Source organism: Lissotriton helveticus, chromosome 2_1 (genome assembly GCF_964261635.1).
Source record: "Lissotriton helveticus chromosome 2_1, aLisHel1.1, whole genome shotgun sequence".
In the NCBI taxonomy this organism is placed as follows: domain Eukaryota; kingdom Metazoa; phylum Chordata; class Amphibia; order Caudata; family Salamandridae; genus Lissotriton; species Lissotriton helveticus.
In genome coordinates, this window is record NC_136059.1 from 923,788,691 (window position 1) to 923,803,593 (window position 14,903).

Below are 14,903 nucleotides of genomic sequence, written 5' to 3' on the forward strand. Positions count from 1 at the left end.
GATGCTGTCCCAACCAACATGGGCTGCTACTTGTTACATCTTGAAAGGGTTTGGGAGTTGATATGTCCCTGCGATCACATGCCCAGTGCTGTCTCTCCCTACCGTAACAGGGTCTCTGTTGGACCAGGCCCTCTACATGTCCTGGTAGGGAAAATGTCCTAAACTAATTTCTCACCACTGGAAGACCTATCCCTGCCATTGGCTAACACTGGGATATCTTAATACAATTGTTAAGTGCCAACTTTGGATTGGGAGCATATTTGCTGTTCGGGCTCAAATACATTTTAATTTCAAATTCTTTTTTGTGGGAAAGTCAGATTTTAAGTCACAATTTTGAAAGTGACACTTTTAGAAAGTGCTGCAGCAACAAATTATGGACAGAACGCTGAACAAAAGAGACATTCACCCCAGTCAAGAGATCTGGGTTAAATTCATTGGTTTTTTTTCAGCGTGGTGATAAAAAAAACAATGGATTAAACCCAGATTTGTGACTGGGGTGAGTGTTTGATTTGTTCAGCATTCGGTCCATCATCTGTTCTTTTAGCTTCTTGTCCCAGCCATGTTTGCCTTCTGCCAGTGTCCTGGGTCACATGTCTGTGAATGGCTCTGCTGTTAATGTTTGTGTATTGCTTACAGACCGTAACACAAAGGGAACTAAGCCAAGGCAGTACGGGCTATCCTGCGGGATCTCTGGGAGGAAGCTGTGCCCTGCCCCACTTAAACTTCAAAGGCCTCGCCACCAGCACACTCAATGGAACCTGGCACTAGCCTTATGTCACTGCACGCTTTGTGGAGTCTTGACAGGGGAAGGGAAGAACTTTCCAGAACCAGAAGTGGGAAGGGTATCATCCCAAATACATAAAAAATGGCACCAGGTATTAGTAATGGACCCTCAGAACAACTCTCCAGTACGCTCCTGGACCCTTGAAAATGACAGAAGAAGGGTAACACTGCTACTAGAGGACTCCCCTGCTGCTTGTGAACTGCTTTGATCGCTGAGTAGGAAGACTAAACTCGCTGACTCCAATCAATTGAACTCCTCCTGTGAAGAGCACAAATGGTCCCGTTTGTGTCGAGACTCTGTCGCCTGCTAAGACCTCTAACACTAAGGTATGATGAACCTGGCTCTTCATGCTACAATGACCACCACATATTACCAGCAACACAAGATCTGCCATTTGCACTACAGTGGTAACCGCCAATGTGGAGGTACAGCCTCAAATGTCTGACCGACTCTTCATTCTACAGTGATGAAAGCCTGCACCACCCGGTCTGCTTATCGGACTACAGCAACAACCATGCGTGATGCTCTACCTACTCCTCCCAGCCTCCTCCACTGCAAATGAAACTCTTTACACTGTACTTGGAGAATGTAACTTTTTCAGCAGGATTATTCTGGTTCCTGTGTCCGGCGCTCCCTTACGATAGGCCTGGAATTGCCACTTTCCCCTTGTTTACCATGCCTTAATTTGCGAACACATCCTTTATTCTGTCAAAATAATCAGCTGGTGCCTCACCAATAATTCATCGCAATTCAAGATCTTAGGACAATCACTTCTCATTGGGCACACATTCACAATCAAATTCAGCCATCCATCCTTTACCTACAATCAGTTCTCCATCATTTCCAGGGGCTGCACTTGGCTGTAGCACTTTCACTCACCTCTCTTAACACCACCAATCCTAATGACTGATTTCCGTCCACCAAGTTTGGTCTGCTTACCTCAAGCATACCAGCAATTCTTCTCAGAACTGACTGGGATTTTCCAAATACTGAATAATTGCTTCTTGATACTCATTAAATCAGAGCGGGTCCTTAGGATATGGACCATATTTTTTCTCCCGGCCATGGGGTAGTCCCTCTAGGGGAGATGAGGAAGGGCTCTCAATGGTGCCATCATTTGGATGAGGACCTGGGGAATGCATTCCAGACAGTGGTTCCATAATCTATCACACGTTTTTTAGAGTGCTAGTGGAACTTCATCCTTGTTGGTCTCTAAGTCCCAGGATGGAACTTACTGGCACTCTGGATTGATTCAAAGTAGTTTGATCAGCCTCTGGCATGGTCTTTCCGCCGAAAGCTTATTGCATTGTAGCACACACTTGCACATCGCCTATTTGTCTCTGGCCATCACAGGCCCCAAATTTGGTATTCAAATGTTTCCCCGGTATCTCTCATAATCTGGACTTGGGATTAAAGTTTAAGTTTGTGTGCCTCCTCATGCCATTGCATGGAAAAAGTAAGTAAACAATACAGTGATGGATAAAATGCTTGAATTATTCTTAGTCACTGGCAATCACTCGGGCTGCATCCCAATCCATTTTTATTTTGCACAACATGCCACCTTATTTTGGGCTCAGCTATAGGCAAATCAGTGTTGACCCTGCTCCAATAGGAACAATCCAGCCCGAACTGACAAGCTAGCTCCTGGGTTGCTTGTGTTTTGGTTCTAGGAGGACCTGCTTGGCAGTTCGGGCTGGCCTGTCTTGATTGGGACAGAGTCAAGACTGATTTGAATACAGCTGGGTCCCAACTGAGGTGACATGAAGTGCCAAAAAAATGTAGCAATCGAGTTAATACCAGTGACTGGAACTATCCATTAAGCAATTTTATATATAGTTCATTGTATGGAAAGATGGCATTGTTCAGCATCTGCCTTGTTTTCATGATCTTTCGGGGTTTTTTGCTTTAAATTTAACTAATCTTTCTTTTCAAATGTACCATGCTTATGAAGCACTTCTAATCCTCATTAATGAGTCTCACTCACTTTCATAAACATTCCTAAGTGTGTTTACCATTTTGCTGGTACATAGTATGGGCAGGGGTCTCTCCTGGTTGTGGCCAAGTTTAGGATTTTCCAGCCCCTCACCATTTCTGGTAGTTCGCTCACATATAAGTTACTGGAAAGGATATCAGGCTTTGCATCCACATCTCATTCCATAGAAGTGGGCAGAGAAGGAAACAGGAAACCTATATTTGGTCGTCTTCAATCATATTTCTTATAACTGATCTTGTACAGAGAAGGTAGGAGATATAGTGCACTCACATCCCAAAAAATCTCCTTGTGTTTTATTCAGTCAACACAGGCTCATGAAAAGCTTCAGGTGGATACATCAAAGGGCTCTTACTCTCACCTGATGATGCTTGAATGTCTGTGCTTCGGTCCTGGAATGTCTGCCTATCTTTCCTGTTACCACACTAGATCTGGAGCCAACTTGCCTATACAATGGTATCACACTCGTCCTCATTTACTAATCGCTGGATTCCTCCCTTTCCTACCTGCCTAACCACTTTCTTTTTTATGTTTTCCATTGTCTCTTACCTGGACAACATTTGTTTACGTTTATGTTTAGATGCTTATGAAGCGATTGAATGCCGAGTAGTCTTGGCACTGAGAAGTGTAGGTGGAAAGGGCAATCGTGAATCGGGCCTAAATGGCTGTAAACAGCCAGGTTTTAAGATTCCTCCTAAAGATCTGAAGATTAGGTTGAAGCTTCAGGGGGAGCGGCAGTTTATTCCAAAGTTTTGCTGCAGAGTGCGTGATTGTTCTGCCCCCCAATTCGCCCGCCTTACTTTTGTGGTTTTAATGAGGCCTGAACTGGCCGACCTAAGATTGCAAGTCGGGACGGAAGGTGTGAAAAGATTTTGGAGATCCTCTGCGCCAGTTCCATAGAATGCCTTATGCACCAGAGTTAGAGTTTTAAATTCAATGCGCTGCTTGACTGGCAGCCAATGCAGCAGTTTGATGCCGGCCGAGGTTGACTTACCTCTGGGAATGCCCAAAAGGAGTCTCGCTGCAGCGTTTTGCAAAGACAGCAATTTTTGCTGCTGATATTTATCGATTCCCAGAAATAGGGCATTGCAATAGTCCAGTTTGGATAAGAAAGGAGCGACCATCACTGCCTTTTGTAGCTCTTGAGGATTATAAGGAAAGATTTTTCTCAGAGTTTTTAAGAGGAAAAAACACGAAATAAGGCTGTTTATCTGGGGGCCAAAATTCAGTTTACCATCGAAAATGACCCCAAGATTTCTGACCTTCTCTACTGGAGAGGGGCAATCTCCAGATTCCAAGGGCCACCAGGGTCGGTTCCATAGGGGCTGGCCCGACCCGAACTCCATCACCTCTGTCTTATCTGTATTTATTTTCGGATGGTTCTGGCTCATTCAGGTCATAATCTCGGTGAGGCAAGTGTGGAACCTGGCTGCTGTGGACTCTGGCCGGTTAAGAATCGAAATGACAAGTTGAGTGTCGTCGGCGTACGAGACCAGAGCAAAGCCATGCCTCCTAACGAGATTAGCCAGAGGGGTAACGTAGAGATTAAACAGAGTCGAGGAGGGTGCGGACTCCTGAGGAACACCACATGGGAGATAAAAATTGTCCGATTTCAAGCCATCCTAGAGTAACCTCTGCTCTCTTGCATCCAGGAAGATGGACAGGAGAGCCAGAGCGGTCCCCCCTATCCCTATGTCCCCCAGCCGCTGCACCAAAATAGTATGATTCACTGTGTCAAACGTGGCTGAGAGATCAAGGAGCACGAGGACCGCCCTCCCTCCCTCATCCACCACCCTGCGGACCTTTTCGGTTGCAAGGATTAGGGCAGATTCGGTGGAAAGATGAGAACGGAAGCCGTGTTGAGAAATGTCCAACAGGTTGTTGACGTCAAGATATTTGCTCAGCGCTGTGTTTAGGTGTTTCTCTAAACCTTTACCCACGATTGGTAGACCTGCAATAGGTTGATAATTTTTGGCATCAGTAGGGTCCAAACTGGGTTTCTTTAGAAGGGGGGGTAATAGATGCTGCCTTCCAGATATTTGGATAGTAGCCTGATGTTATAACTTGATTCAAAACTGGGGTCAGATTTTCACAGACCTTATGGGCAGCCTGATGCATGATGGAAGGAGGGCAGGGATCAGTTGATGCACCTGATTTTATGGAAAGTAAGAGTTTATGAGTTACTTCTTTGTTGATGGGCTGAAAACAGGTCAGTCTACATGAATGATCCACCCCCAATGTTTCAGTGTCATAAGGTGTGATGTCCCTTAAGAAATCATTGGGGATTCCTTGCACCTTCTGTTGGAAATATTCAGCTAAGCTGTTACAGAAAGCTTGATCGGGTTTGAAAGTGTTTGCTTGCTGAGGTTTGTTAGCAGTTTAACATATTTGAACAATTCCTTACTGGAGTTTGCTACCTCCTTAATTTTTGATTTAAAACACTGCTATTTTTTGCAGCAATGATTGCCTCCTCATAGTGGGAGACAGAGCAGTTGTATAGAGATTTCTTTTGGCTGTCATAGTACTGCCTCCAGAGGCGCTCGGCGCTTCTACAGTAGATCTTTAAGCGTTTAAGCTCTGGAGTATACCATTTGTATACACTCTTTTCAACAATACACTAACCCCTAATTATTATATAAGCAAGCAACAAGCAAACAGTAAACTCAGATAGACTTTATCTAAAGTTTTGGTTCAATTCACAGTTATATTTTTAGCCCAATGCCTGGCTGGATTCTCAACCAATTTCTGTAGATAAACACCTCCCTCACCTCTGTCATCTGAGGTCATCACATTGAGATCAGCCCAGCACATCCGGCCTTCTTTATATTGAGATGATTACCCGTCAATACATCATCCATTAAAAATAAAATACAAAACAATGGGAATTCCAAAGACTCATTTGCAAAATAGCAAGCAGCACAGCAAAAAATTAAGAGAATTGTCATTTTACGTGACCAAAACTCTCACTAGAAAAGATATCAGTTGGAGCACAATGCTAAATTGCATGGAAATGCAGTAAATTTACATAGGCTTTCTCTCAATACAAGTCTATAGAACCTAATCACGTGTCGGAAACTTTTTACTTTTGGTAAAAAAATATCCAAGGAGCAGGTGGCTGGATCTCTTCCCAGAGGAATCACACAATATCTTTGAGGAGAAGATATCATTCATGAAATCTCTACTCAGCTCACTTATCTCCCAAAATCCTACTTTCAGTTGTCAGGACTGAAAGCGAGGTTATGCTTTGCAAAAATATGCAAAGGCCCAACTTTTGGTCACAAGGCATCTGGGCCTACTAGAGCAATGACATTTATGAAGCACATTTGAGGCTAATGTAAACTACAGTCCAACAAGAAACAAAATCAATATTTGTTTTTAAAATATATTGCTGCCCTTTTTTTGGTTCATATATAAAACAATAATACTGTAATACATATATCAATATATAATTACTTTTTCATACTCGTTTATTAAGCCTCAATAATACCAGAAGTCTACCTACTATCAACTATTTTTAAAAATAGGTATGGAATTTGCCACAGTCAATAGAATGCAATCCTAACTAGAACTATCACTGGAACACAGTGTAAAGAGCGTAATTATTTGTTAATTCTTAAGGGTCCCTTTATAAGTGACACAACTCGGGCATGGACAGCCATATCTGCATTAGACCATTCCTTTCCCTCCTATATAAATGGCATTCAATACATTAATCAAGTGATTATTTTATTCGGCACACCAAAAGATTGCACAACATAAACCGTTTGCAACTTTTACTAATTAAATATAACACTAAAGTCTTAAGTGTCATGCCGGCTCTAAAAATTGACACATATATGTATTGTATTTTTTAGGTCTTTACCTGGCTTGACTTTGTATTTGTTTTCTTGTCAAATAAGATATCTGTTGTCTTATGATACTGTATTGACCTCAGCTAAGGTCTAAATCAATAAAGATTTAATACCGTTGATACCTTACATGTTTTGTAATTTTCAAAGATTGAAAAATGAGCAAAAATCTTAATGTCTTATGGATTATACATTTCAAAAGAAACAAATACAAAATAAAAATCTTGACTACTTTTTGTTTGTTAATTCCTATATCTGATTCTTCCTTTGCTTATTCTGTTTAGGAAGTTTACAGATACGGTACAAGTTAGACAGCCGTCTGGATCCAGATGTCTTCAGCATCAATTTAAAAAATTTGGCTGATGGAAACCTTCACCGTGTAAAAATGACCAGAGAGGAAGATATACTCTTTGTTGAGGTAAAGTTGTAGATTCAGAAAAATGGAATCTTTATTTTAGATTGTTGTAAAGTGATGCACTTGAAACCTACACAATGACTCAAAAACAAGAGAAGACATGTTAATAGAAATGCTGATAACCCTAACTTGGCACTCACCTTGAATTATTTAGTTTTGGCTAGGCATCAAACCTTAAGACCTCATCATAAAAAGCCTACGTTAGTGGTCTAATCCAGAAAATATGTTATTGGACAGGAATGTATTGGGCTCTTGCTTGGGTAGGAGTAAGTTTCATGAATAGATGAAAGGTGTGGAGTCATGTCTGTTTGGCTCTAGGATTCCGGAGTCCTGAACCGTGTTAGAGGGGGAATCAATTTAAATAAAATGGTTTATCATCTTTATCCAACTCAAACAGGGCTGATCCCCGCTCAGTAAAACATAAGCGCTTCTTTCTACGTATATGATAGGTCTATGCCTTCATATATGAGAAGATCAGGAGCTATGCATCACATAAATTATAATCACAATAACTATTTTAAGTTCAGTCAATAATGAGAGTTAGGTGTGAGTTTCAAGGGTTTTATTTTCATTAAGAATTTAGTAAATTCTCTTTATTCAGTTAGTTCGATTATCAGTTAATTAACAGAATTGCTAATAAAAATATGGTTTGAACAAATCAAATTTAACAATGCATCAGGTACATTCCATAAAGGAAAGAATTCCTATTCGAAGAATGGGACGAAAGTGTTGTTAGTATGAATCCGTCCTAGAGAAAGGAATGAAATAGAGCATGAAGCTCAAATTCAATCAATCAATATCTGCAGAACGTCCCATAAAGTGAGGTTCATGAAACTCAGTAAAGTCTCAAGCAATAAAGCAAAATAATCATGCAGTACCAAACTGAAACCAGCAACAGTTTCAGAAAAGAGGGCAAATCAGAGTTCAACCTACAGCATTAAGCTGTTAGCACCCAGCATAAAAGAAATTGGAGGCATATGGAGCAATGGTCTGGAAAAGGGACATAACCTACTCTAGGAACACTTATTAATATAAACAGTCATTAGAAATGTTGCAGTGTACGTTGTATCTCCTTCTCCTTTGGTATTCTTCATGAACAGACTCTCCTCTCCTTTTCTCACATTTGATATGGTGAACTACATAAAGTTATCATGAAATGTGAGGCTTTTCAATTTCCAAACTTCCCACCAGCATGAATACATTCTTAACCTTCTAATAAAATAAATTGTATGTTAACTAAGCAATAGACTGTCAAATAGAAACATCAGCTCCAATGAAATGTTTTTCAGCATCAAATCCTTTCTTTATAAAATGAGGAAAATATGTTAAAAAGGATCATCATTTCTATTCATGCATTGTATTTTGCATGAACTATTTTATTGAAGGGTAAAGCTTTCTAGCAAAGATTTTCAAAACATTAATCAAAACATTAATCAGAAACATTCTGTAGTGTAATGTGAAGCTTTAAATCTAAAACATGTCAGGGTTAGGTCAACTTCAAACATTTTATGCAGATTCGCTTGCATGCTGTCACTGATTATCCCTGTAAATCCCAAGTGGGGCGATGAGAACTCACATCATGAAGGCTGCACGATAATCAGCGACAGCATGCAAGCGAATTCACTTGAATAACACAACCAGGCACTACAACGACCAGAAAGCAGTTTGACTGTTCCCGCCCACTGGGGCGTACGTCATGAATATTGCAGGTGCTTTGGTCCGCTTGATGTTTTCACCCCAGTCAGCCCATGAAGAAGTGTGCGTAGCGCACGAAACGCGTCGGGCACAGTGACTTTTAAATTTTATGGATTCCCCCACGTGAATGCTGCAGCTTTTCCCAATAAAGCGCTGAAACCATACCTACCTGTAGTGTGGCTCTGTTCAAGGGGACAAACTTCTTTTGAATTGATACGTGCGGCCAGTCCTGCCGCGAGGAGAGCCCCGCCGTGGTCTACGGTCCTTGCGGGCATCAACCGATGTCAGCATCTAAGAGCAGGAAGGTGCGCAAGAAAAGTCGGATGGTGCAGCCTTCATGATGTGAGTTCTCATCGCCCCACTTGGGATTTACAGTGATAATCAGTGACAGCATGCAAGCGAATTCACTTGAATAACATAACCAGGCACTACAATGACCAGAAAGCAGTTTGACTGTTTCCGCCCACTGGGGCGTACGTCATGAATATTGCAGGTGCTTTGGTCCGCTTGATGTTTTCACCCCAGTCAGCCCATGAAGAAGTGTGCGTAGCGCACGAAACGCGTCGGGCACAGTGGCTTTTAAATTTGATGGATTCCCCCACGTGAATGCTGCAGCTTTTCCCAATAAAGCGCTGAAACCATACCTACCTGTAGTGTGGCTCTGTTCAAGGGGGCAAACTTCTTTTGAATTGAGATATATATATATATATATATATATATATATATATATATATATATATATATATATATATATATATATATATATATATATATATATATATATATATATTGCAAGAATCCTCAAACCTCCACACCGGCAGTGTGGCGAAAGAAGGAGATGGACCCCACGACTTCAGGCAAGTTTAGATTTTATTAAACTCCTTTCGGACGACGCGTTTCGAGTACCATGTACTCTTGTTCACACACCGGTTAATGACTCAGCCTGTTCTTTTTGAATGCTCAGTTTCCCTGACCCGTCCTATGGGCCACACCTACTGACGTGCGTCACATGATCATGAACATGGGCATAGAAAGGGTACAAATTTTACAAAGGGGAAAGACAAACAACTTTACATGTTATGACCAAACTGGTTAAAAACTCAGCCTGAAAAAAACAGTACATTGTATAAAACAATTAAATTTCGTTTTCTAAGTTGATATTTTGTCTTTAAAATAGATAAAAGATAAACAATCTTTTGCTTAACCCATAAAATATTGCACAAATCTCATAAATGGCCTCACCACATATCATAACTGCTTCAATGCAGAAACAACCAAAGGCTGAAGAAAGTGACTAATGCTATATCTTTACTGCATGAATGCATATACCAACAGGTATATAAAGTGACTAGTGCTGATAAATGTGGACTAACCATCAGATATGAAATATTATAATATTGGCCCAATCCACTACGGTATGTGACTTTTTATTGAATTTGTTTGTGATGACACTCCACCAAAACTACCCACGAGCTACTGTCTAAAATATTTATTTAAAATTCAAATTTCATGAATTATATACATCATAAATATAGAGACCTATAAACAATTTATATTACAGAAACACAAAACTATAAGTGCCCTTCTGTACATGTGCATACTAGTGAAGAAAAAGGAAGAAAAAAAATTATAAATTTTTTGTACTGTGCAAAAAATGATATGAAGCTGAAAGAAGAAAAAATATACATGATATATATATATATTTTTATAAACTATATACAATGTTGGAAGAGAAAAGGGGGTAAGAAAAATGCCAAATCCCTGCACACCTGAAATGTTAAAAATATAAGCAATATTATGCTATTGTTATACATGTGCTGTGCGCACTAATATTTTTTAGCTCAGTGGGCTGTTGGTTCAAAGAACCGATAATGCCATAGCTGCCAAAAATATATATTCACAGGACCAAGACTTATGCACACTGCTACAAAGAGAGCTACATGTCATAAACAGGTAAACAGAAGGGGTATATGTAAAAAATATAGATGTTTTAAAGAAAGTTGTGAAGATCCTCAGTTGCGTTTAATCCATATGGATGTTTACTGTCTAACGCAATAATATACTGGGTCTCCAATTTTCTTAGCAATCTGTCCCTGTCACCTCCCCGTCTCAAAGGGGGCACGGCATCGATGATATAATACCTCAAACACGCCAGGTCCCTGGCGTGTACTGAATCAAAATGCCTGGCCACGGGGTAGGCTACGTCAAGATTCACAATGGCGCGGAGATGCTGCAATATCCTGACGTGCACCTGCGATCTAGTGCTACCCACATAGCACAAACCACAGGTGCACGCCAGGACATACACAGCAAAATCAGTGCGACAGTTAAAATTGCCCTTGATGGCAATCTTGTTGTTGGGAAAAAAATATATATATATATATACATTTACATATATATGCAGCAATGAGGGGACATGCAAAGACCGTCTGCAGGAGTTTTCTACTTTATTTAAAATATAGGCTATCCTCTGAATATTATACAGCAACAAATTGACAAGTCTTTGCAGTTACCGAGGGAAGCACTTATATGACAACAGAAACAAAAATGACTCTTAATAAAGAACTGTGAAAAAGCCTGCAACAAACCTGTTTTGCAGGAGTTGTGCTCAAATCCAACAAGTTTACCTTCAATATTAAACACTATCTGCAGAAACAAGGGACTTCCATGATGTAATATGTAAGATCTTAAACAGTGCATTGTGAGGTGCTTGTGATAGTTAGCTCAGCTATAGCAAATCATCCTTCCAGCTTTCCATAGTGGATATAGTTATTTTAAAAATGCCTAATTCCATGGATTCAGTAACAGTGTTTTTAATCCATGAGACTTTAAGCAAATGTTTCAAAACTATGGTGATTCCTCCTCCAATTTTCTGGACTCTATCAAGCCTTATTAGTTGATAGTTATAAGGTATAGCTAAAGTAATGAGGGGTAGGTTGTTGGTGTTCAGCTATGTTTCTGTAAGAACACATATGTCGGGGGATAGAGAGGTGATTACAGTCCATATTTCAGTGGAGTGTTTAGCTAACAATCTCACATTGCACAGAAATCTTTTTGTAGTAGATTTAGTATTGTGAGCAAGGGGGACATGAAATTGAATAATGGTGTATTAGGGACTGTAGGAAGGTGGATATCTGACTATGGCTACCCCCAAACATTTTGCCTAGTGTTTAGCTGGTTTTTGACTTAGTTGGCCTTGGATCCTGCTATTCAGGGCCCCAGGCTAATTGCTCTCTCCTTAAAATGGACTCCATGTACCTTAGGTACATTACCAATTGGAACTGGTTCACCTTATTGGCCCCTGTAACAGTGTACCCAGGTACCCAGGGCATAGGTGCTTCCAAGGCCTACCAGGGGCTGCAGCACGTATTGTGCCACCCCTGGCCTGGCCTCCATATTTGACACAACTGGCTGATCACTCAGCTGGGGTAAGTCGGTGTAACCACCCCTTACTTAGGTATAGTATGCCTATATCTAACCTAAAATGGACACATATGTTCCTATCAGCCACTCCTATGGAAGTCCTCATCAATCCTGGAGGCAGAGTGCTTGGAAATATGTGAGATGGTGCTCTGGCATGAGCTGAGCCTGTCTGCAGCTTTCGGAACCAAGTCCTTTAGCTGTTTCATGATACTGCCATACCATATACTCTTAAGTGCATTATGAACCTCGCGGTTAAATGCTTACTTTGGTTTGGCTTTATCAAAACATGTCGAGTGAGGTGTCATACGAATTGGAATACTACCCCCTCACCAGTTCTGGTGACGGGGGTAGCATTCCACCCTTCTAGAGGGACACAACATGTACCTAGCCTGAACCCCGGTTAAAGTTAAACATGAGCCTCAGCATCACAAAATGGATGCTGCCACCACAGACACAAGTCTGACCTCCTGCTGCTGGGAGTCCTTCCTGCGAGGGTGGCTTGGACAAAGGGTTTCCTGCCTTGGGAGGTGCTAGCACCACCCCAGACAGGATTTTGTGTATTGGGTAGGACAGGGCTGAATAGAATCAGACATGCCTGGGGCACACAAGGTGTCCCTGTGCATATGCCAGTTCAAACCGGTGCTGGGACTCTCCAGCCACAGTCTTGGCGCGAAGCTGGACAAAGGAAAGGGGGTGTAACCACCCCCCTTCCTGGTCCCATCAAGGAGAAGGGACCTAGCAGGTAATCCGGCCCCTAGAATTCGAATAAGAGTAGGAGCTGTGTCCCAGGACTTCAGATCATCCTGAACTCGACTTGAAACTAAGAAGAAAACTGGACTTCGACATTCTGCTGCACAGAAGACTGAAGAGAATCTCCCTTGTGGCCAAGGAGTGGACACCCTGTGAATACAGGCACCAACCAGCAACTCGTCATCTGCTTTGCCGCCGCCTCCCGCTGGAGCCCGAGCCCAGAACCTGAAAAGACTCAGACTCCCAGACATCTCAGATCCCGATCCACAGTCCCTGAAAAGAAGAGACCCGTGGAGGCACCGAGAGACGTGGGACCGGACATCTTGGAAGACCCCTGAGAAGCTGACTGCGCAGCACCCAAGGCACCCTCGATGCTCTGCTTTGGGGTTTGAGAAGCCCCAACACCGAGCAGCATTTACACCGAAGATCAACCCCCCAGCATCTCCACGATCTGCGTGGGGCCCTTTTGCACTTTGCCACTTGACGTGCCATCCCGGCCACTTGCCACGTGGCTAGCGGCCATCTTGGCGATGAAAACTACAACTTAGACTGCTGGTCTGGTTGCTCTCAATTGGCCCTTGCTCCCCTGAAAAGGAGCACCCCCTCTGACCTTGCTGGTCCGAGTGAGAAGCTTGCATCGATTCCTGCGTGGCTTGCATTAGCCAAGGCCTGTTTGCTCCGATCAACAAGCCGACGCCGCCAACAGCTAGAACCTTTGTGAGACAGCTTGTGACCAATGCCTGGACGTCCTCGACCTCTTCGTGTCCACGTGGCTGCAGAGACAATCTTCACTTCTTTACCTGTTTGCACCCGACATTGCCTGGTTCCATACTAGTTCCACGGTAGTCACTGGCTAGTGACTTTGAACCTTGTCCCCTCTGCTTTCAGGTCTTCACCTCTTCAGATCCACCCTTGGATCCACCCTTGGATCCACCGGAACTCTCCTCGACGACCCGCGTGCAGCATCTTCAGCTCCAAGCACCATCGACCTGCGTGAAGAAACCCGACACTACTTCGCACCTGTGCACCTGCTTCCTGTGGGTGAGGTAACTCAGCAACGCCGGTGTTCCCACACTGGTATACACCTCTAGTGCCCTTGTCTAAAGTTTTATCCTTGTAGGTCCATCGGAAGGTTCCTAAAACATTAACTTTGTAACTTTTACGCACCATTGACATTGCATTGGTGCATGCGTGCGCTTTAAGCACTGCACCCGAGTCCCGCGGGCCTTTCCCGACTTCATCACTGCTAGTCCCGAACAGTTCCGGCGATTCCCCAGGCCCTAGGCCTTTTTCCTTTCCCCCTAGTGGTTCTTATACCACTATTTTAGTATATGGTTTAGGTGGCCCCTAGGGCTCATCCATATTGTGCAACTTTTGTATATTTAAACTGTGTTTTGTTTTAACGCATTTGCTTCTGTGCTCATAAAGAGTACAGGGGATATTTGTAGAAATAAATCTATATATATATTTTCAATATATATCTGTGTGGTGTCCTTTCATTTGGTATTCAAGGGGATTGTGTATGGTAAAACAGCTTGCTTCACATGCCTTTACAGAGTTTAGCCTAAGACTGCTTAGTCCATGCTACCCCTAGGATAGCTTGTCTATAAGGTTGACTTACAACCATCACCATAAGGGTTGCTTGGCATGGTACAAGGTGATCACTAGAACTAGTGAGCATCATATACCAGGCCAACTTCTCACAGGGACACTGTAGAAGATGGATCGGCAGAGTAGTCTCCTTTACATATTGCATCAGATTTACGTATGACAGAATTAGTGTCATGACTTATATCGCACGAGGCTCATAGTCACTTTGGAAAGGGCAGTGGAGGCAAGCCAAGGGGCCCTCCAAAATTTTAGGAAAGCTGTTTATACAGAGTTGATAGTGGAAGTAGTGACCTACAGGTTGTTTTAATCTGATAGAGGCAGGAGAGTAGGTAATTCGGTTGGAAGAGCTTCTTATTTTCTCCAGTGGACAAGCGGTCCTGCGACATC

General features: G+C 42.3%; 1 protein-coding gene across 1 annotated transcript in view; it reads left to right on the forward strand.

Annotated features, from left to right (window-relative positions):
* CNTNAP4 (contactin associated protein family member 4) overlaps positions 1-14,903 on the forward strand; it is a 1,902,933-nt gene that overhangs the window by 1,828,909 nt on the left and 59,121 nt on the right. The window contains exon 20 of the mRNA XM_078675664.1: positions 6,907-7,040. Within this exon, the coding sequence (XP_078531790.1) occupies positions 6,907-7,040 (134 nt within the window). The remainder of the gene's footprint in view (positions 1-6,906; positions 7,041-14,903) is intronic.